The sequence below is a fragment of the Anguilla anguilla genome, chromosome 9, assembly GCF_013347855.1.
Source record: "Anguilla anguilla isolate fAngAng1 chromosome 9, fAngAng1.pri, whole genome shotgun sequence".
Taxonomy (NCBI): Eukaryota; Metazoa; Chordata; class Actinopteri; order Anguilliformes; family Anguillidae; genus Anguilla; species Anguilla anguilla.
In genome coordinates, this window is record NC_049209.1 from 31,029,890 (window position 1) to 31,053,227 (window position 23,338).

Here is a 23,338-nt window from a genome sequence, read left to right on the forward strand (position 1 = left end):
TCGAAGCACAAACGTCACTCGGCAATCTCCGGTAACTTTATGAATACACTGAAGTGACCTCGACATGATGAGACCAATTTCCTATTAGTTGCATCGTTCATTTGTTATAATAAGAATATCTAAAATTAAATTGTGTATGCTATGTATTTGTTGTATAGTTTGCAATTAATTTTATTTATTAGCAAATACTATTGAGCCTACTTTTAGGAAAAAAACATTTTGAGAAAATTGGAGTACTCTGTCCTTCTTTAATACAGACATGGCATTAAATGCCCAATGAAGCTGCTTGTAGAAACACAATGAATGGACAAAAGCCATGGAGTGAGAGCTAAAGAAATATTAATATTAATGATCTGAAACCATATTTATCAGATCTACATTGTTCAATAGTTATGTTAAAATTTTAATCACATTTAATTCACTTAGCAGAAGTACTTATCAATGGCGACTTACAATGCAGGAGATCATCATTTTAATCAGTGGGCCAATATTAGGATTAAAATCTGAAGTTCCCAAAACATTACGCCAACATTGGCCAATGGCAATAGCCTCACAAAATAATACAAGCTGACCTTTAGTGTGATTTGCTCTATGACAAAGAATACTGTACATGGCTAAGTGCTGGGCTATTTTAATTCTATGGTCTTTGGTCAATGACTAATAGTGACTAATAGTCTCACATTAGGTGTATCCAACTGTGTGCCAGTGCTGGTAGTTAACATTGGCTTTATTTGACTACACAATTTCATTTTTATTTTTTCCTACTCCTAAGTAGCTTCCCATAAGGTATTTATGTGTCGTCATTAATGTATTAAAAATACAAAAACCTGATAAGTTTTAATAATTGATGAGGATTTACCCTCCTTTGTATTTAAAAGCCTAAATTGGGCTAAATTCCCTCTGTAAAAGCAAACCATAGAATACTTTGTCCAACATTGCCCTCTACTGATCTTTGTAGCCGTAATTACAGTTTTTGCCAAACCCACTTCATATGTGCATATGACAGTACGTTTAATACTGTAGTTGTCAGTACAAACGAGGGCCATTTGTACAAGACACCGAATCATTCTTTTGAATTAAAAAAAATATTTCTAGAAGATCTAAGCTAAATGACTGGGCAATTGTGTGATCCCTGTACGTTTTCAGCCAAAGTTTTTTTTTTATGTCCTCAGTCCTGCCTTTTAGGTTCAATTCAAAGAATTTTGTGGAATTCACATTTGGATGCAAAACTAATAGAAGCACATGTTATTTTTTCCAGGTTGAATTGTTTATTGACACAAAAAGGCTCATATTTCAAACATTAGTTTTATAGTGAACGAACGTTGTCAGTATAAATGCAAAAGTATGTACAAAGGATGTTTGGTCCTTTAGACAATGACAATGCTCCACGTGACATATCTGGTTTGCCTTTTATCTATGTGATGGATAAAAATTTTCACAGAAAAGCACAAGAAATAGGCACTTGGACACAAATTCTTGGCATGAAGAATTAAAACGCTAACGTCAAGTAAATGTTCAGATGCGACAGCAAATTATTCGGCGGTTTTTATCTAATAAGGTACAAAAAAAGCATGCAAGTACTCCACGCCAATGGCAATGCATGGTAGAGTGTCTCATCAGCCTTATCAGACGGCTCAGTTACAGTACAAATATAGCATTCGAGATGGGTTAGGCTGGACAACCTTTTTGGACAATAACAGTTATAAGGAGAATTGGAAAAATAAAGCGAAACTCAAATAGAACACTAAAAATTCAGAAATGTCTCCAGAATTGGTCTCTGACCTTTACTTATGGTCCATGCTGCACAGGTAATGGGTTTTCCAGTAAAGTCTATTTCCATTGCCATTTTCCTACGTTTGTGACTATTCAAATGTTCCTAATGGTTACAGGCTGATAGTGCGTGACACGTGGCCACTGCACAGCTGGTCTACCGAGCCAAAGATGGTGAACTCTGTCTTGGCCGGATTTTTCTTCACGCTGTTGATTGCATGTCTGAGGGATGAGCCGTGGAAACTGAAATGCAGGAATAAGCCCAGATGTTTCTGAAGGCGAGCGCTGACATGCCGAGGCCTGGTAGTGCACACACGGCGTGGTGTGCGGGTCAACACCGCGTCTCAGGGTCCACGCTGCGTCCCAGACAGCAGAGACGGGCCACGGTTGGGCATTAGAACAGCGCCCTCTTGGCGGGTACATCGTCGGAAGAGCCTTCAGTGGAGTTGATATTCTGCACAACGCTAAACCAAAGTGATACTTACTCACCCACTCAAGGACCGTTTCCTTTCCTTTGCCTATTCTCTCTCTCTCTCTCTCTGTCTCTCTCTCTCTCTCTCTGTCTCTCTCTCTCTCTCTCTCTCTCTCATGTCGTGATGACGTCCGGCCGCTCCATTTTCTCCATACGGTTTCTCCCACACATCTCTCTGCTTCCACTCTTCCTTGCCCCCTCCAGCTAAATCAGCACTCTTATCTTTATCTAATTTCTTCCCTCCTTCCCATTGTCATGCCAACCTCATCCTTCCCCAGAGTTCTTCCAGCACCACAACTTGAATTCTGTAATTTTTCTGCTCAGTCAGTCTCTTGCGCTGAACTTCTCCTGCCTCTCAGTCTGCCTTCTGCACTGCATGCACACGCAAACATACACTCACACACGCAAACACATACACACATGAACACACTCTCACAAATTTACAGACACACATGCCAACAGACACACACACACACACACACGTGTGCGTGCACATGAACACAAACACACACGTTCCTCCTGTCTCTAGGCCGCAGCCTCCTGGGAACTGATGGAAGCGGAGGACACGGAGCTGCTTCGATCCAGGGTCCCCCCGACGCCCCCTCGCGTGACCTTCCACTGCAGCACACAGGTGTCCTTGCCCCCCATGGAGATGAGATGGCTGTCGTTGTGAGTGAAGCGCACGTTGGTCACATGACTGCCGTGGCCCTCATACTTGTGGCTTGGGGCCTGGAAGAGAAAGAGAGGGCAGAGGATATTCAATCAGTCAATCAATCAATCAATCAATAAATCAGCCAACCCACATGCAAACCAATGGCTGGACACAGAAGCAAATAGGTGACATATTTAAAAAGGCTGGACACGGCACATGAGCGAGCAGGAACACGTGTGCCTACCTTGGGTTTTGGGCAAGGGTACTGGAACAGGTGCACTTTGCAGAAGTCGTCGGCCACCGCCACCACTCTTTCACTGTGCGAGCGACACAGGGCGTTGATGTCCGTGCCGTCTGAGCCCTCCAGCCACACCCCTGAAAGGGAAATATCTCTGTTTAATCTTCACTGGTAGTGAGCCAGTGGAAGAAATATACTGTGTGTATGTGTATGTGCATGTTTGTGTGTTTGACTGAGAGACAGAGAGAGAGAGAGAGAGAGAGAGAGAAAAGGTATGTGTGTGTGAGAGAGAAGACGTATATGAGTGTGTTTCTGTGGGAGAGAGAGATAAATTGTGTGTGAGTGTGTGTGTGTGTGTGCGTATGTGTGCCCACATGTGAACAAGTGCCTGTGTGTGTGAGGGTGAAGGTATTACATGTACCTGTGTGTGAGAGAAAACAGGTGTGTGTGTTTATGTATGTGTGATTGTGTGCATGTGCACACAGTGTGGAAGACTCATTGTGGAAGTGTGCAGGAAGACACTCGGGCGTCTCTGCCTCTCACCCATCACGTGGAAGCCCAGCACGCAGGTGTATGACGCCCACTCCCGGTCTTTACTCTCGAAGCGATTCCGCAGCAGTTTACAACCACCGGCCACATCCCCTGCGCCATCAGAACATAACTGCGCATCAACTCTGTAACAGCTCTGAGCATCACCTCTGTAACAGCACAGAGCATCACCTCTGTAACAGCACTGAGCATCACCTCTGTAACAGCACTAATCATCAGCTCTGTAACAGCACTGAGCATCACCACGGTAACAGCACTGAGCATCACCTCTGTAACTGCACTGAGCATCACCTGTGTAACAGCACTGAGCATCACCATGGTAACAGCACTGAGCATCACCTCTGTCACAGCTCTGAGCATCACCACGGTAACAGCACTGAGCATCACCTCTGTAACTGTACTGAGCATCACCTGTGTAACAGCATTGAACATCACCATGGTAACAGCACAGAGCATCACCTATGTAACAGCACTGAGCATCACCTCTGTAACAGCACTGAGCATCACCTCTGTAACAGCACTGAGCATCCCCACGATAACAGCACTGAGCATCACCTCCATAACAGCACTGAGCATCACCTCTGTAATGTGATTGGGCATCAGCTCTGTAACACTCTGTAAAACTTTTTAATGATAATTAATTTTTTTAAATGATATTGTTGAATACTTGATTATATTTGCTTTTTTTCCTTCCAAAATTGTGTCTTGGTGTCATGAAGGCACAGTACAGCCTTGTTTAGAATACCTATAATAACCATGCACATAAATGCACTCACAGTAGAGTATCTCATAGTCCCCAGAGTTGGACATGATGTATTTCCCGTCCTTAGACCAGTCCAAGTGCGTAATGAAGCTGGAGTGACCCTAAAGAGAGACATCAAGCACAGCAGACATCTACAGTCACCACAGTCCAAAGGCAAATACTAGCTATAAACATTTGATATTTGCTAACTGGTACGTGGTACTATCTAGAGTCCTGTAAAATACATTCAGTCAGGTATTTGCATCTGATTTGACCAAAATTGATTCTCACCTAAAATGGCTTAGTCTTAATTTAACTGAACCTAAAAACTGCCTGCCTGGCTGACAGTCAGATCATATTCTCACAAAGGCTTGTTTAGCTGAAGCTAATTGGTAGTCGACCTTTAATAATCTCTATCATGAATATTCTAAATGAATGAAAACAATTTTATCTGTATATAAAAAAAGAGTGCCTCAGTTTTCCTTTTGCCATACGAAGAAATGAATGGCAGTATACTGATTCATGTGTCTGCTATCCCAGAATGCTCTGCTTACAGTGCACTTTCCGAAGCGCGCGTAGCGGCGTCCGTTCTCTGTGACATTGTAGATGTAGATGAAGTTGTCATGGGAACCCACCGCTAAGAAGCTTCCATCTGAGACAGGAAACGATGGTTAAGAAAGGCACCACAGTCTTTTAAGCCACAGATACTGACCAAACACTGACAAGACGTTCAGCTCTGTGTGTTTTTGTATGTTTCTTTTGAAAGGTGAACAGGCAGTCTGTGTACAAGTGTGCCTTCCTTTTACAGTTTCTCTTACTGCATTCTGACAGAGGGAAGGCATAGATGGTGACAGACAGAGAGGGGACCTGTCATTGCTGCAGCTCACAGCTTTCACGTTTGTTCTCTTGTTGTGAATAGTATTGCTGAAGACAGAACATCCATCACTAGCCCAGCGACACAAGACTGCATCAAACCCGCTCGCTACCAGCAGGTAACTGCGAGAGGCAGAATGTAGGGACGAAGAAACATCTGCTCAGAGCCATGACCACTCACCTGGGGAGTATCGCATGACGGACAGCTGCTCGTTCCCATCGGTATAATCCGAAACGACCTCTCTGGTCTGCAAGTCCAGGACCACCCACCTGTCAGGGGGCGGGGTCACACATAATAATGGGAGGGGAGCTCGGTTCTGACTCTACAATTCCTGTCTACACGTCTCACGACAAGATTTTACAGATCAAATCACTGATCTAGTCAGCAAACTTATGCACAGCAAAATCCACTAAAGAGAGAGTAGTCTTCATATAAAAAATACAACAGAAATCTGAAAAACATAATGGAATGGAATATATGCATATATATGACATTTGTTTGATTACAGTTGTTTAAATAAATGACAAGAAATGCTGTTCTCATGCTGTTCTCAGTGCTGTTCTCTAATGCCTGAGTGTGTGGAATCACAGGGGGGAAGACCGACAGCTCCTTACCTTCCTGTGTTGAGCCCCACAGAAACCACATTGCCGTTAGGACAGAAATCTGCACACAGCCCAGACTCCTACAGTACACACATAGATTAGATGGTTAGAACAGTGAGAGGGTGTACGTGTGTACGTGTGTGCATGTGTGTCTGCACGTGTGTGTGTGTGTGTGTGCGTGCATGCGTATGCGTGTGTGCGGGCACGTGTGCATATGTGCATGTGTTTTTTTTCCAATACAATCTCACCTCCAGTGTGGTGGTCCAGTCCAGTCGATGGTCCTCGGTGTTCCAAAGGCACACCTGTCTGTCATGGCCACAGGTGAGAAAGATGTTCTGGGAGGGGTGTGTGGCCAGCCCCCACATCTCATCCATATGACCCTGCAGACAGACCTCTATGAACTCACCTCCACTGCACAGACACATTCACTGTACACAAATGCACTTTCACTGCACACAGATACACTCCCACTGCACACAGATCCACTTCCACTGCACACAGATGCACCCCCACTGCACACAGACACACCCCCACTGCACATAGATACACCCCCATTGCACACAGATACATCCCCACTGCACACAGATACACCCCCACTGCACACAGATACACCCCCACTGCACACAGACACACCCCCACTGCACACAGATACATCCCCACTGCACACAGATACACCCCCACTGCACACAGACACACCCCCACTGCACACAGACACACCCCCACTGCACACAGATACACCCCCACTGCACAGATACACCCCCACTGCACACAGACACACCCCCACTGCACACAGATACACCCCCACTGCACACAGATACACCCCCACTGTACATAGATACACCCCGACTGCACACAGTATGTTCATTCATTCAATGTACCAGTATATCATGGAAAAAGTAACTCACTGAGATCACCTTTTACATTAACAGCAGTAATTAATGACCTCATTTAATTGCCCACCATTTGACCCTTCTGGCTTTAATTCACCTGAATGAGCTGTTTCCTCTGGGTTAGGATGGCAGTGATTTTTAACGAGGGGACAAAACAGCAGGGAGGTTATAATGAGTGGACGTGAACATTTCTGCCAATGATGTGAGCAAGTCTCTTCCCTGCGAACCAGGCTGCACGCGGAGCCAAAATGGTGGGTTGTTACATACCTGCACAATGGCCACAAAGCCATCTGAGAAGGTGCCCCTCAGAATTGCGTTCCGGGTCGTACCAACTAACAACTCCTCCCCGTCCACATCTGCAATGGTACGCACCGCACCAAACTGTTCTGGGATCTGAAAAGTTACAGCGTGATCTCTCAGTATTCACACAACACTGAAATACTCCCAAGCATACATCCTCATACATATGCTTTCTTTTCCAAAAGCATATGCACAAGTAGCCACTTGGTACTGCACACAGATAGACTGAATATATTCAACAGCTTCTAATTTATCCATACACACAACAAAATAACTATAGATTGACATCTGCAACCAAAAACCATCAACTACGTTTTTGTTGTACAGAGACCAACAGTAAGTGGGACTCATTTGTCTGCAGGGGACGAAAGAGCATTGAACAGTAGGTGTCCTCCAAAGTCCTAGTGCACTTTCTGCATGCACTTTTCACAAAGTTTCGAAGTGCAAACATTACACTAGAAAAACTGGATAACATGCTTTTTTTCACTCCACATGTAATCAATGATGGGGCGACTCCCCCCGCGAAACGCCCCAGGCAGAGGTATGTGCCGTAGGCTGCTGACACACGGAAAGAAAGTAACTGGTCAGGTCAGCTGATGCAAGCCACTGGAGTGACTGCATTCCTAGTGCATAATGCTAATCGCATACAGAAAGTGCACTAGGACTCCCTCAAGGGCTTGATGTCCAACGCAACCCATTTAACCTGCACTGCCCACATGGTTATTCCAATATTGACAAACTCGTGGGAGCTATTAAGAGGGTTTTAAACCTAGGCCAAGCAGTAAGGTCCACTACAGGTGTTCTAAAGTTCTAAAGAACCCAATAATGGAGTAAGGTTCAGACTGACCAACAAAACTCCCACCTGAGCCACTTAAAATTATATTAGATTGTTGGTAATTCCCAGAATCTCCATATCTATTCCATATTTGCAGAGCTGGAGATGAAGATCACACCAAATACTACTCCGCTGACAGATCTCAGGGAGTTATGCAATCAGGGTTCAGGGGTACAAGTCACATTATAACTTTTTCTGTGTGTAGGATACTTCCCACATATGCTTATATATCACAACACTATAAAGATATGCTACTAATAATAATGTAATACTACACTGTATGCTGCATGTGACACAGAGGGAACATTGCTTTCAATCATTTTTAAGTAGTAGCTGACATATCAGCACAAATTCCTGGGGAAGTGTAAGGTGGTAATTGTGTAACACCTGTAATTAAACAAGGCTCATCTGACCCACTGTGGGATGACTGAAATGCAGGTGAGAAAATCTCTTAGGAAAAAATGGTGACTGTAGCCATATAATACTCTCTCTTAGTGTCCGATGATGACGCTTGCTCCGAGGGGGGGGGGGGGTTCAGCGTCGTTAACGCTGGTGCCACTTCAGGTGGCTTTGGAGGCCAATGCGTGAGCCACACACTCGTCCACAGGTGGGGCAAGGGAGCCCAGATGTTGGGGTAATGCCGGCAGCCCTCTGATGTCGTTGGGCACGTCTTTCGGCCCTCCTCTGTTGGATGGTGTAATGTATTTGTTCAGTCACCCTGGCAGAGGTGCCCTGCCATGCCGATCTATCGAGTGCCAGAGGTTCTATTTGGATGGGGTTTATGTTGCAGCGCTTCAGGAGGTCTTTGGTGTAGTCCTTATAGCACCTCTTTTGTCCGCTTGGTGGGGTAGGCGGTGGCCAGGCATGCGGATAGTATGCCCTATCCAGCGAAGATGTTTTTTAGCCACTGCTGCTTCCATGCAGATGGAGTTGGTCATGGAAAGAATCTCAGTATGGGGGATTCGATCTTCCCAAGACAGGCCGAGGATCTTTTGAAGGCATCGGATGTGGAAGGCCTCCAAGTTTGTGATGTGCCGTCTGTATGGGGTCCACGTTTCTGCCCCATAGAGCAGAGTGGAGGCACATACCACATTATATATGGCAACATTGGTGCTGACCTTCAGGTTTTTGTTTTCAAAAACCCTTCTGCGGAGGCGCCCAAAGGCTGATGAGGCTTTGTTGATGCGGCTGTTTATTTCAGTGTCAAGGGAGCAGTCTGAGGAAAGTGTGGAGCCAAGATAGGTGAACTGGCCCACTACTTTGAGTGGAACACCATTGATTTGGAAGCTGGGGGGTGAAGGAGGTTGGATAGTGAATTGTGCCATAACTTCAGTTTTTCGAATGTTAACCTGGAGACCAAAGGACTGGTATAGGCCAGAAATTGTGTTTAGGGCATGCTGCATGGACTCTGGGCTATGTGCCAAGACAGTGCAGTCATCTGCGTATTGAAGCTCACAGATTTGGTAGGTCTTTGTCTTTGTACAGGCCTGGAGCCGTCGGATGTTAAATAGACTTCCGTCAAGGTGGGTGATAGCTGAGAGGAGGAGATTGAACAAGACCGGTGCCAAGACACAGCCTTGCTTCACCCCAAGGTCGACCTTGAAGGACTCTGACTGGAGTCCTCCCATGAGGACTCTGGCTTGCATGCCATCATGCAGTTGCTGCAGGATGGAGAGAAACTTCGGTGGTAACCCAAGTTTGGAGAGCTGTTTCCAGAGCATCTCACGGTTTATGATAATAAAGGCTTTGCTGAGGTCGATGAAGGCTATGTACAGGTCTTTGCGCTGCTCTCTGCTCTTCTCAAGTAGCTGCCGTAAGACAAAGATCATGTCGGTAGTGGATCTAGACTTCCGGAAACCACTTTGTGTTTCTGGGAGAGCACTTTCCGAAATGTGTTCCACCAGTCTGTTGAGCATGATTTTTGCCAGCACTTTCCCTGCAGTGGAGAGGAGAGAGATTCCCAGGCTGTTCCCACAAACTGCTCTGTCCCTCTTCTGTTTGTAAATGACCACAATGTTAGCATCCTTCCAGTCCTGCAGGAGGATCTCTGACTTCCAGATGTTTGTGATCAGGAGGTGTAGGCGGCGTGTGAGGAGGTACCCCCCATGTTTGAAGAGCTCAGCCGGGATGCCATCAGGTCCTGCACTTCTGTTGTTCTTCAAGCCCCTGATGGCTTGGCGGGTTTCAAAGAACTGTGGCGGAGTGTCGAGATGCAGGATTGGTGGAAGATCTGGAAGTTTATTGAGGATGTGAAGATCAACAGGGTTGGTGTGGTTGAGAAGGGTCTCAAAGTGATCCGCCCAGCGACCAATGATCTCATGACGGTCCTTGAGAAGAGTGTCCCCATCTGCTGATCGGACAGGGGCATTACTTTGCTTCCTGGAGCCATATAAGGCTTTGGTGGCATCATAGAAGCCCTAGGTGTTATTGCAGTCTGCAAAGTTTTGGATTTCTTGTGCCTTCTGCACCCACCAGGTGTCTTCCATGATCTGGAGAGCACGCTGGGTCGCAGCTCTTGCCTCAGCAAAAGTGGCTTTCAGGGTGGAGGATCCAGGGTTGGACAGGAGAGCTTTGTGGGCTTCATGTTTTGTTTGCAGGAGTGATTGTATTTCGGCAGAGTTGTTATCAAACCAGTCCTGGTGATGTTTCCTTGGCAGACCAAGCGCTTCCGAGGCTGCACCGTGGATAGCTGTGCGCAGAGCTGACCAATCAGTGGATTCCTCTGGAACTTGATCAAGGTTCCTTGCAAGGAGCCGTCGGAGGTTGCCTGTGGTGGTGGGGTTGTTCAGTGCTATGCAGTTGAGTTTTCTGTTTGGGGCTGTCCATAGGCGGCGAGGTTGAATATCTATGAGGAGTTTGGATCTGACCATAAGATGATCAGTCCAACATTCAGCCCCGCGCATGACTCGGGTGATAAGAACATCCTGTCTGTCCTTTTGACGGACAATGGTGTAATCCAGGAGGTGCCAGTGTTTTGAGCGGGGGTGTTACCAGGTGGTTTTGAGCCTGTTCTTCATCTGGAAGGTGGTATTGGTAATGACCAGGCGATGTTCCGCACAGAGGGAGAGGAGCCGGAGCCCATTGCTGTTCATTTTCCCCACTCCATGCTGGCCAAGGACTTTACTCCATACGAGATGATCTGTGCCCACTCTAGCATTGAAGTTTGTTGATGCCAGTGGGGGATTCTGGGATGCGCTGCAGCAGATGGGTCTTCACAGCGAAGCCAACTCCATGGAGGCGGCGTGTGCCTTCAGGGACCCCTTTCCAGAAGAAGGTGTACCCCGCACCAACTTCTGTCAGGGAGTCCTCTCCATGTAGCCTGGTCTCGCTGAGTGCTGCGATGTCAATGTTATACTTCGCAAGCTCAAGGGCCACAAGTGCTGTTCTACGGTGGGGCCTGTCAGGTGTTTCAGCCATATCCAAAAGCGTGCGGACATGTTGGGGGAGCAGACCATTTTTGGACCACCTTTTTTAGGTCCTTCCCCGCCAGGGGTGAGCAGTGTGGGGCTGCTCAGACGCAATGGAAGCTGCTGAGGAGACACGCTGCTCCATCCCGCAATCTCAGCGACCATCACTCAATTTCCGCCTGTGTGCATGGTTTGGCTAGGCACTCCCAGCCACATCCTTGGCCTGTACCTGCCGCTATTCCATATCGCCACAGGGCTTTGGGGTGGAAGGGGTGGGGCAAGGGGCTTGCGCAGGGAAAGGATTAAGGTGAGGGTGCGGGTGCGTAGTCCTCACTCCCACCATCTTCACTCCGCCAGGCATACTTCCGGTGGCATGAGGAGCTCATGACGACCTTCGTCTGGCTGGAGCTGCAGGGGACTGCCGGTGGTCCGGTCTGTTGGACTCCGCCTGTGCCTATCCCCAACTGCAGATCTGAGCTCAGGGTTTACTCCCCTAGCCATTGTACCACCCAATGGTTTACCCACGTGGCAGTGAGACAGTGGTTGGCGTAACACCTCTAGGGACCACTGCAGCTCCGAGATCCCCTACTGATTCAGCCTGGGGTCGTGAAATCCCAGTTACCATGGGCTGCCACGAGGAGGCATAGTAAGAGTCTTGGTGAGGGAGAGGCTATGTACTGACCACAGAAGACTTACACACTGCTTCACTGCGTCCCGGCAGGGGTGGCCAGCAGCAGAAGCTGTAGGAGGGAGATTGCAGGCATCCCTACATGCAATGGCTCGCGTAGCAGACTGCACTAGACGCACCACAACACCCTGCTGGCAGTACAGCCGGCCAACCCACCATAATACATACATGTGCACACACTCGTACACATATCCACATACAAACACACACAAATACACACAGAAATATACTCGCACACATACACACAAACACACAAGCGCCGACCGTACCTCACACTCTCTCTCTGGTGCCAGATCCACGCTCCAGCGGATGACCCTGCGGTCTTTTCCCCCTCCGCTGAGAATACCGCCGCCCTGGAGGACACACAGCGTAAAGACACTGCCCTCGTGCGCCCGAGTCTGCCGCATGATCTGGTAGGTTTCTGCAAGGGTGGAGAGGGAGAAGGAGAGAGGGAGAGGGGAGAGGGAGGGAGGAAGAGAGAGAAAGAGGAGGCAAAACTCTGTTCAAGAGCCTCTTGTAGACCGAGACACAGTTTGAGATTGCAGTCATAGATTGTGTAACAGTCAGCACTTAAAAATGAGCAATCTGAGTTCACTCTTCATGTATAAAAGCAAAAATATATCAGCAGTGGATTCTAGAATAACAAAGGCCACACAGCGCAGAAAAACTGCAGAGTGAATTCTGGGAACAAATCCCATGATGCAACTGCACATATATAAGCGAGGAAAATAAGAGCTTTGATTATTACAGTGCTACCCTACCCTAGCAGAGCATGATAAACCAGAAACAGGACCCTCTACCTTTAGCTCCTTTTCCCAAAGTTTTCACATCAGCAGCCGATTTCCCCCAGGTCAGGATGTTCCCCTCTGAATCTCCGGTCAGGACATCGCCTGTCCCGCTGAACACGAAGCACTGGATAAATTTGGGCTTCTTGTATTTCTGGGGGGGGGGGGGTACAAGTGCAAATTCATCACCTTTATTATCATTCTGCCTTGACAATAATTACAAAATGATTTACAAGTAATCTCGTTACATCATTTTCCTGGTCCAGTGCAAAACCACAGAACTCTCCTATCATACAACAAACAAGCTGCCCTTTAAGGTGGATTTTCGCTCCTGATATGCATTTTACAGCACTGAATGAAAGTGAAACTAGTGGCTAGGCACACGGCTAGACCCCCGACCCCCCCGAAACTCACGCCGAAGATGCCCTGCTTCTTGCTCAATGCGCCCCCGCTCAGGGTCCAGAAGTACACGTGGGATTTTCCGGAGGTGATGATGTTGTTGCTGTCGTTGGGGTTGAACTCCACAGCAAACACGGCCTCATTGGTGCTCTGGCCAACCAATCAAAACAAAAGATCACGCATGAGCCCAATAAAAACAAACAAAGGACACAGGCAGTTATGCCTTGTATACATACACATACTGTAAAAACAGGTACAAAAAGCATATACAAAAGCCCTTTAAAAACACATTTAGCACATTGCACTTACACTCACACAGCTACCCTGCATACATCTCACCACTAGCTGCTTGCACACTACAGTACAGTACACTACTATATAAATAAACAACAACACGCAGGGTGGGTAAACTATGGCTATTCTCTCTAAGAGCAGCGGTTTGTCTTCACACATTAATTTTGCAGGGAGATCTTTAAATCACAGCCCCACAAATGTTTCGGAATCGCTGCACAGATCAGCCTAAAAAGGTAAAACCATCACATGTTTGAACAGATAGGCATTCACACATGCATGTGGACACAAATCACAGACAAGAACACAAAGCCACACGGACCACAACGCACAAACATACTGACAATTAACACAATCAATCACAAAGAACCTCACACTGTGATGCATTTCACACACTGGTCAGTGTCACCACTGGTATTGTTCTATGGTGCTATAGTTCTACAGAACTGTAGAGCAACAGAGTTGTTCTATGGTGCTGTAGTTCAATATAACTATTAAACCCTGGGATTGTGCTATGGTGCTATATAGTTCTACAGAACTGTAGAACACTGGGACTGTTCTATTGTGCTATACCGCAAGCTGACACTGTGACACTGACACTGGGTGCCGTATCTGAAGACGGCCATGTCAATAAAACCTTAAAGTTTGTAATTATGTGCGTGGGTGTGACAGAACAGAGCCCTTGTGCTTATTAAACACAACATCTGTGTGGTAGTGCATGACCTCCCTCCTAGCAATTGCTGTCATTCCCAGAATGCACTGCAGTTGCAGAGAATGCCTCGGATTCTACAAAAGGGTCTGGACTGCTGCAAGCCTTCAGGAAGTTTATGCAAAAGCCATTCAGAAACTTGAGAGCAAAGCGCTACAAAACACTGAAAATGTGTTTCTGAGAAAAATATTACATCATCCTCCCACCCCCACCCCCTAGCCCCCCTCAGGCACACACCAGCACACAAATACTCTGCCTAAATATTTACACAGTTGCCATGAAAACGCTGCATAAATCGCTCTCAGGGAAGTTGAGAATTTTTGGGAGCCAGGCCTGACGGGGACGGGGGTGTGTCACACGCTTCTTCCTTTATTTCATTCGCGTTTCTCACATCCAGATTGACAGGGGCCTCCTACACTTAATGCAAAACTGATGTTCTGCAAAGTGCTGATTTTTTCGGTCCCACCGGCTGCAGTTACGCCACACTGAGGGCAATGAGTAGGGCCGACCGCAGTAATAAGGTCTGTCGAATGCTGGGAGAAGAGACAATCTCGCTTTTAAAAGGGGCAAATTAAATCCCAGCACTGAAGCTTCCAGTTCACTGGATCCAGTTTATTTGAGTGCTTGTCCACCAGAGCCATCTGGATCATATTTCTATATATCTTTTCCCTTTTACTCCACCGTGTATCCCTGGTGGAAATTCCAGCTTGATTTCAACCATGGATTGAAGCTGGTCCAGCTGGTTTGATGCTGGTTCAGAGACAGTCAAGCTGGCAACAACACGGTTGTAGATGGCAACCATGCTGGCAAGGCCACGTCCAGCTGGTGGGCCAGCCTGGTACAGACAACAGACCGTCACCAAATTCCAGATGACATCCAGCTGGAGCAGAAGCTGCTTCCAGCGAGATTCCATCTTAGACTGGGAACTGGAATTTCCAGCAGGGATTAGTTGAGATTCAGTGCTGATGTGTGGTGACCACACACCACTCTGCAGGACAGGAACTACAGAGTGATATACAGAGAGATATAGTGAGACGCTTTTTTATCCAGAATCGCAGTGCAGATACCTTAATCTCTGCATGTTTAGTCCCCTTGGCACAGTCCCACACAGACATCATGTGTTCGTTAGAGTCGTCTATCACACACAGGAACGCTCCAGAGTCCTGGTGTTGGGAGAGAGGGAGAGGCGGAGAGAGAAACAGACAGGGAAGAAAGAGTAAGGGACAGAAATAGAGGGAAAGAGGGAGAAAGTGGGTAAAAACAAATTTGAGAATGTGCATGTTTGAGAGACAGGGAGACAGTGAGAGAAAAGCATCTGTAAATTAAATTTCAACATGTAGCAAAAAGCAAATAAAAAAACATTTGCTATAGGAAAACAAAGAGTTTATTGGCACATTTTAAATGCGTGACATACCTTGGGCTTGATTTTTAAGAGATAAAATTTTTAAAAAAATATCTACTATATAATTATGCGGAGGGTCAGTGTTGAGGTGTGGGTGGGATGGTTTGGGGTGGGGACCTAGTGCAGATGCTGAGGCTATAGGGACTCAGTTTGGGGAGGGGGGGGGCAGGGACTCACCGCGTGTGAGAAGGCCACAGAGCCCACCCCTCTCTCGAAGCTGCCCAGCCCAATCTGCTGCAGGGTCACCAGGGTGCAGGAGTCCCAAATATGTACAAAAGCCTGCGAAGCCTGAAACAAATGCGCACGCACACACACACACACACAGACACATGCGCACATACACACACACATACACAATACACACACACACACATACAACACAACACACACACACACGTACACACAAAACTTTATGGAGTAATGTTGTGATAACAGGTAAAGGTAACACTTTAATATGCATTTTTTGTGGTGAGCAGGCTGAGCGGGTACACTATCCAGGTTGCAGTGCTGAATCAGCCCAGGGTTTAAGGTGTTCACTACCCACAGAAAGAAGGTAAGACCAGGACCCACACACTGAGAGAGAGCAAGTTCACTAAACAAACACACACACGCAAATCTTCACTGTTTCCCCTCATGGGTTTCAGGCGCAAATACCAAAATACAAAGACAAAGACAAAACAAAGCAAACACAAGAAAGCTTTTCAGCTCTCCACTTCTCAGCTGAACAGCTTCACAGCTCGGTCCTCTTGTACTTCGTTATCTCACCTGCACTCTCAGAGGCACTCTCTCGACAGAATTTTATATCTTCCAGTAATTAAGCGTTTCAGCAGTCACTCCAGACACTGCCAGGTTTATGTGTACTTCACCTGTGAGGATGTGAAGAGCACAGACCTAGGGCACCCTGGAGTGCCTGGAGCAGCAGTGCAGTGAAACGGCTCCGGGCCCTTACCCACCTTGCCATCTTTGTCCACTCCGGCCGACTGTCCCGATGCCACACGCACCCTGTCTGGGTGAATGGCCAAACTGGAGGGGCAAACAGAGAGAGACAGAGACAGAGGAGTTAGATACACACACGTTTGCATGCACGAACACACATACACACACGTATATGTATGCACACACAGAAAATCACATACACATACACAGAAACACACCCATACACACACAAACACACATACACGCACAGAAAATCACATACGCATCACTATTACTCCAACATCGTTGATTTTCTTAGTAGACGCCACATCTTTAATTGCATAGGTTATATTTTGGAGCATTGTGGACTTATAATACCAGATGTTTGCAGAACCAGTTCAGGCAAAGTAATGTAAGCAAGGGAACAACAGCAGAGTCCCTGTCAAGGATTCATACCTGCATATGTTTGGTTCAAATCCTGGCTCCTAAAACACAATACACCACCCCTATACTTCAAGCCACTGGTTTTCACTCGGTCCTGGAGGATCCCTGAGTATGCTAGTTTTCATTCCAACCACAATTGCAATCCCAAAATTTTAACGAGCTGTTCATTCTTCTTTATGACACTTTTCATGGTTTGAGGGATTATTTACCCTCTTAAGCCACATTAAATCAGAAATAGCCATGCATGCCAGGAAGAGTCCCATATTCACACTGTGCTGTATTACATTACATAAAGAGGGGTAAAAAAAAATGAACTGACAAAATGAAAATTAAAGAGGCGAATCAATAGGCTCCAAAATTGTTTTGCAAATGATAACAAGCCAAACCTGCATTGCATTAACACAAAATTCTTGGGTTGTAATGGTAGTTGTAATCATAGAATGAAAACCAGCATATAGAGGGGTCCCCCAGGACTGAGTTTGAAAACCCCTGCTTTAGCCCCACAGGACCAACAACGTCCGTGCTGGGGAATGGACGCGTGGTGTACTGACCAGCGCACGCAGTCGGTGTGCTTGAGGTAGTGGCGCTGCGTGCGCTTGTTGATGTCGTACAGGACCACCACGCAGGCGATGAAGAACACCGCCTCCCCCGTGGGCAGCAGGTACAGGTTGGCCCGGCAGTCCCGTCCCCGGTAACCATAGCTATGCAGAAGAGTCAAGGCGACAGCATTCGCTTGTTGTTTCGCTGAAGTAAGGGATCCTTTCATCGAGACTTCTTCCAAAATGAAAGTATGTTCTTTTTATACGACGGACGTGCTTCATGTTTTAAATATCTAATCTTCCAAGAAACAAAAAATATCGATAAGAAATAGATGTTTTTTCCTGCTCAGTCTCTGGTATGAGGGAGACTTTTCAGTCCAGAGAAAGGTATCAGATAAACATGTCAGAGAGCTGAGTTACCACAGTCCTTACTCCCAGTAAATAAAACAACCACAAAAAATTCCAGACTCAAACAAAGTGTAAGAATGATCTGAACCTGACTGTCTGAGTCATTGTGCTTCTAAACACAAGATTCCTAAAACATTCACATGCACGCACACAAACATACACACACACAAACACACACACACACAAACACACATGAATACGTACACACACGCGCACACGCACAAGTACATGCACACACACACACACATACACACCCATGCACACACACACAAACACACACACACACACAAACATGCCCACACATGCACACACTCACACATACACACGCACGCACACACACAAACAAACACACACGCACACGCAAGGCGTGCGTGTTAGTGGGCGTTGGAATCAGGTGATGTTTTGCCAAAGGAAGAGGGTGTTGAGTTAAACGAGACTCTGGTCGAAAAGCACCACATTTCCTCTCTGAATAAATAAACAAGGGCAGCCCGAGAGCGAGCACACAGCCCAAAGGAACTGCACTCCTGCACACAAGTCCTCTTTCACTAAAAACCACGTCACTGAGAAACACACTAATTCTGCTTAAAATGAGAGAAAACGGGCCTCGCTGAAAGTACCCTTTCACTATGTTCAGCGACAATCTTCTGCATGTCTTCACCTGCCCCCCCCCTCCCTTCACCCAGTTTATACAATTGAGTCCAAAAGCTCATCAAGACTCACAAAATAAACCACTTTGATCACAGCAGTCTGCATTTATATATTTTTTTCATCTCCCTCAGGCTCATTATGAGGAATAATAAACTTTGCCAGCGGTCATCCAGATGAATAATAAATACATAAAGAATGTTTTCTTCAGCAGCATGATCAAAAATGATTACAAAATGACCACAGATATTGTTAGATGAAAAGACAGTAGACAGACTCAGAACACAAACAAATCTAAGAATTTATATAAATCCATAATTTCTCAGAATTTACATTAATTTCGAAATTTGTATTTTAGTTTAAAAAAAAATAACACTCCGGGTTTTGAGTTCCAGTCTTTCCTTCTGAGCCAGTGAATTCACCCACACACCCACACCCCAATAGTATCAGATGACAGTTATACACTCTCCTCCACCCCTCCTAAAAGAACATTCAACTTCAAGAAAACTTCAACAACCTGGTTCCTAAAAACTGCTTTTTAGCTGCGACCACAACACTATAGCTCTGTCTGTCGGTTGGTCGGTTGGTCCACAAAAGTGTCTCACCCCGTAGTGGCCACAGTTTTCGCCCCAGGAGGCTGAAATTTGGCATGGAGGTTGGTCATGACCAGAAGGTACAGCTGAGTAGCCGATTGACCAAGAGGGGGCGTGGTGATGGGCGTGGCCTATCACAAAAAGGTGCATAACTCTCAACTGGATTCACAGATTTGCACAAGATTTTGTGGAAAGGTTGGTCATGAGCCAAAGAAGAGGTCACGTGTTTGTGTGAGGGCGTGTGCATGGATGCATGCACACATGGATGCATGCGTGTGTGCGGTCGCAGCTATTGCGGATTCACGCTTGTTTTATGGCTGAAGCTAACCAGAGCAGGGCTTGGTCACAACTGTAATGACAGGGTAAAACCATGTTTCTGCTTGCAATGGTGTCGGTGGGCCAACAGAGGGCAGTTTTCCCTCCAGACCGAGCAAAAAACCAAACTGTGCTGAAGATCACGCTTTCTTGCAGATGACTCAGTGATAATCCCATGGCTCTAATAAAATGAGGAAACTGACAGCATGTGATCTTGTCCTCATCTGAAGTTCCCTTGTTTGATTAACTCAACAAAACTTTCCTCCCTTTCCACATCAGTCAGTGTGTATGGTGAGTGTTCTGCCACAGAAATGGCAACTGCACCTCTCCCTTGTGGAGGCTGGCTATACACTGGTGGTGGCTAAGGTGAAAATCCCCTCCCTAACCCCCACTGTATATGACTTTGGGATCCGCTGAAATAAACTGGATAACATCTCTATAAATCATGTGTGCAAATCAGATTTTGTGGGGGGGGGGGGGGGTCAGGTGAGGGGGAGGGGCATAAAAGGATACACCCAATCAAGCTCCAGCTTTTCAGATGGCAGTTCCATCTTTAGGTCCTCATAGTTCTGGATGTTGGAGGGGATATACATGGTGATTGGCCGGCCTCGAATGAACATCTTTATGGAATGGCCTGTGGAGCCAATGGAAAGCAGTGTTATACGGACATCCCCTCCTGACGTCTTGCCCTAGCATATCCACTCCTGCCAATCCACTCACTGCAAGAAAGCGAAGTATGTGGCCAATAGGATTACATTTTAGCAGGGCTGGAAAGATATATCTGAATATATATAGAAAGTATTTGTGAGATAATTTGGGCCAATATTTACATCAGTCCTATTTTTTCTATGTTTTGTTTGTCTTTTCTGGCTGCCCCTTAAAGCACCGACTGTCACACTAGTGTGTCCACAGACAGAATAAACAGTACTGCTTTCCCACAGAAACGAAGGTGGGATCAGAAGTATGCATGCAGTTCATAACAACACCGGAAATCAGAAAACAAAGAGCTCACCCTGTCCATAAGTTCCTCTCCTGGAACCTGTAGATCCTGTGAACAAAACACAAAAGAATTACTCACAACCAAAGTATTTCAATTCCCTAAAGTAGGAATCTCCCACATTTTAATCATGGTAGGTATTCAAGAGTATCCTTTGTTATTGTATAATATCATTTCTGCCTTCAAATTAGCATAGCTGAAACATACATTAAGCCTCATGGTTCTCAATAAAATCACAGTGCTTTTATTTTAATTTGCACAATTTTTCTTCTCCTCAGTTTCAATTTGCTGTATAATTAAACTGCTTTGCATGCATGTTCCGTTGTTAAAGCTCTGCACTCATTTTCTATAATGTGTTCTTGGCATTTCCTATGTCAATGCCAGTAAATTTGATTGATTGGTTAACTGGGCTGACGGTGCGGCAGAGCAGCTTGATCCAGGACGATGAGTCAATTGATGAGATGTTACTAATCCTCCCTCTACTCAGGCCAGGACTCGACTGGCCAGGGCTGCGGTGAGTGAATGGAAATGAATGAAATGAACTGTGAAATTACCTCTGACTGAATATGTGAGGGGGCTGAGGTTGTCAAACAGATCAAAATATGCTGCGGTTTAACATCTTTCAAACAGCTGCTACCCCACCCACGAGGTCAAATTTTTGCAAATTAATACTTCAGGGGTGAAAAAAAGCCCGATCCGTCTTCTGAAAGCCTGAGAGTCTTGCCCATGACTACGCTCAGGCAATGCGAAAAACACAAACGGGCGAGAACGCAGGGGGTTTGGAAGCAGTCGGACTGGCAGCCGCTGGGCACGGGGGAGAAATGCAGAGACAGACGGGCACATTATCCTCGGGACAAAAGGAGCATTCAGCCTGGGGTCTCTCCACATGGCGGGACAATGACACGGCTCACGCAGCGATGAGCTCACCGGCAGGGAATGAGCCGCGGGAGCCAGCAGCGGAGAAGCGCTGGCTTTGGGAAGGCGAGGGGCGGCCAGGCCCTCTCAAAAAACAGAGCCATCCGTCAACGGGACGCAGCCACCGGAGAGAGCGGGGGCTGTAGCGAGCGGAACCGCGCCGTTAAACATCGCAGTTATGCGGTCTCATAAAACGGCCCATCGCTTCGCACCGCGGCGAGGACCGCGTGAACGTTCCGTCAGCGCTCACGTTTCGCAACAAAATCGTCCTCAAAAAAAGAGTCACGCACGTGCTTCAGCTATCAAACCTGGGGACTGAGAAGCTCATCGCTGCTTATAACGGATTTTCCAGGAGTTCAAATCTGAAATGTGCTAGCCGTTTCTCATGTTACTCCAAAGAAATATCACACTTAAAATGAACGCCAACAAAAGGCACGCCATATTAAAATAGCAAAAGCGTAGCGCGATGGTTAGGGAAATGGGCTTGCAAGTACAACATTGTAAGCCTGATTCACACATGGGGCACTTAAACAAGGTACTTAACCTGAATTGCTTCTTCAAATAACCAGCTCTATGAATGGATTATATGTGCAAAGAATGTAAGCTGTATAAATAGTGTTTTAATAAAGTCAGTGTCACTGACTTCATTAAAACAAAAGTCACTCTGGGTAGAAGTGTCACAAAAAAAAAACTTTCACTGGCAAAACGTGTATCAGAGAACTTGTGTCTGGTGGTGGACACATTTTCCTCACAGATAAATATTTATTCAGCTCATGCACACACTTGCAAGCACTCCACTCAAAAGATACAGAGATAAAGTTGCCCTCAAATAAAGAGGAAGAAAGCCGGCCAAGCTTTTGCTGAGTGGACAGCAGGTATTTTGCTATTCTGAACCTCCTAATCTATCTGAACCAACAGGCGTGCTAGCAAACCGCAACCTTTACAAACAGAGAAGGCAGGGCACATTACCTGGGCTGGAGATTTGGTCCTTGGCTCGGCTGTGGAAACATTAAATCACAGCCATTAACACAAGTACAACACGTGAGCAGGGAAGAAAGCTTTCTTTGATTTCACTGACTGGGCAAGGCGCAGGCCAAAGCCCAGATTGTCACAATTCTCTCTTTAAACAGTTTGTGAATGGATGCCAATTATGTCAAAAATCAGTTGTGTTATTCTTCAAAGCAAAACATCTGCTTTGAAGGCATATATTACAACTGGGCCAAGATTAATCAACACAAAACATTTTTAGAGACTCCTGAATTAATGCAGTGCAACTGCAAAAGCAAAAGAGAGAGCAGTAGTGTAGAGGGGGAGCAGTATGAGAGAGGGTGAGCAGTATGGTAGAGGAGCTGTAGGGTAGAGGGTGGGCAGTATGGTAGAGGGTGAGCAGTAGAGTAGAGAGTGAGCAGTATGGTAGAGGGGGAGCAGTATGGGAGAGAAGAAGTAGGGTAGAGGGTGGGCAGTATGGTAGAGGATGAGCAGCATGGTAGAGGGTGGGCAGTATGGTAGAGGGTGAGCAGTAGAGTAGAGAGTGAGCAGTATGGTAGAGGGGGAGCAGTAGGGTAGAGGGTGAGCAGCAGGGTAGAGAGTGAGTAGTATGTTAGAGGGTGAGCAGTATGGGGGTGGTTGAGCAGTATGGGTGAGCAGTATGGGAGTGGGTGAGCAGTATGGGTGAGCAGTATGGGAGCGGGTGATCTTACTTCTCCAGGCTGGTGGAGCGGGTGAGCAGGTTGGCAGAGGATGCTGCCTTCCTTCCCAGCTTTTGTTTCAGAGGCTTGTCCTGGGCGTCTTTCAACAGCTTATCACAGGAGTTGGTCCTCCTGACCCTGACCACAGGAGAATCACATTATTAGCACACACACATACACACCTCACATCATATCACACACATCATGCACAACCCATACCTTACATCACACACATACACGCATACTGTACACACATACACACAGACAAACACAC

General features: G+C 46.4%; 1 protein-coding gene across 3 annotated transcripts in view; it reads right to left on the bottom strand.

Moving 5' to 3' along the window:
• Positions 1-1,245: 1,245 nt before the first annotated feature.
• Positions 1,246-23,338, bottom strand: part of eml3 (EMAP like 3) — a 42,793-nt gene continuing 20,700 nt past the window's right edge. For 2 of the 3 annotated variants that reach the window (XM_035433014.1, XM_035433016.1), the window contains 20 exons: positions 23,077-23,202; positions 22,346-22,374; positions 20,477-20,512; positions 19,978-20,098; positions 17,516-17,665; positions 16,559-16,628; positions 15,783-15,893; positions 15,271-15,366; positions 13,219-13,353; positions 12,820-12,958; positions 12,289-12,440; positions 7,057-7,182; positions 6,148-6,279; positions 5,912-5,979; positions 5,478-5,566; positions 4,978-5,075; positions 4,458-4,545; positions 3,676-3,774; positions 3,139-3,269; positions 1,246-2,971 (listed from right to left, as the gene is read on the bottom strand). In XM_035433014.1, coding sequence (XP_035288905.1) covers positions 2,768-2,971; positions 3,139-3,269; positions 3,676-3,774; positions 4,458-4,545; positions 4,978-5,075; positions 5,478-5,566; positions 5,912-5,979; positions 6,148-6,279; positions 7,057-7,182; positions 12,289-12,440; positions 12,820-12,958; positions 13,219-13,353; positions 15,271-15,366; positions 15,783-15,893; positions 16,559-16,628; positions 17,516-17,665; positions 19,978-20,098; positions 20,477-20,512; positions 22,346-22,374; positions 23,077-23,202 — 2,200 coding nt within the window. In that variant the 3' untranslated portion in view covers positions 1,246-2,767. The remainder of the gene's footprint in view (positions 2,972-3,138; positions 3,270-3,675; positions 3,775-4,457; positions 4,546-4,977; positions 5,076-5,477; positions 5,567-5,911; positions 5,980-6,147; positions 6,280-7,056; positions 7,183-12,288; positions 12,441-12,819; positions 12,959-13,218; positions 13,354-15,270; positions 15,367-15,782; positions 15,894-16,558; positions 16,629-17,515; positions 17,666-19,977; positions 20,099-20,476; positions 20,513-22,345; positions 22,375-23,076; positions 23,203-23,338) is intronic. The other variant, XM_035433015.1, reaches the window with a different exon arrangement.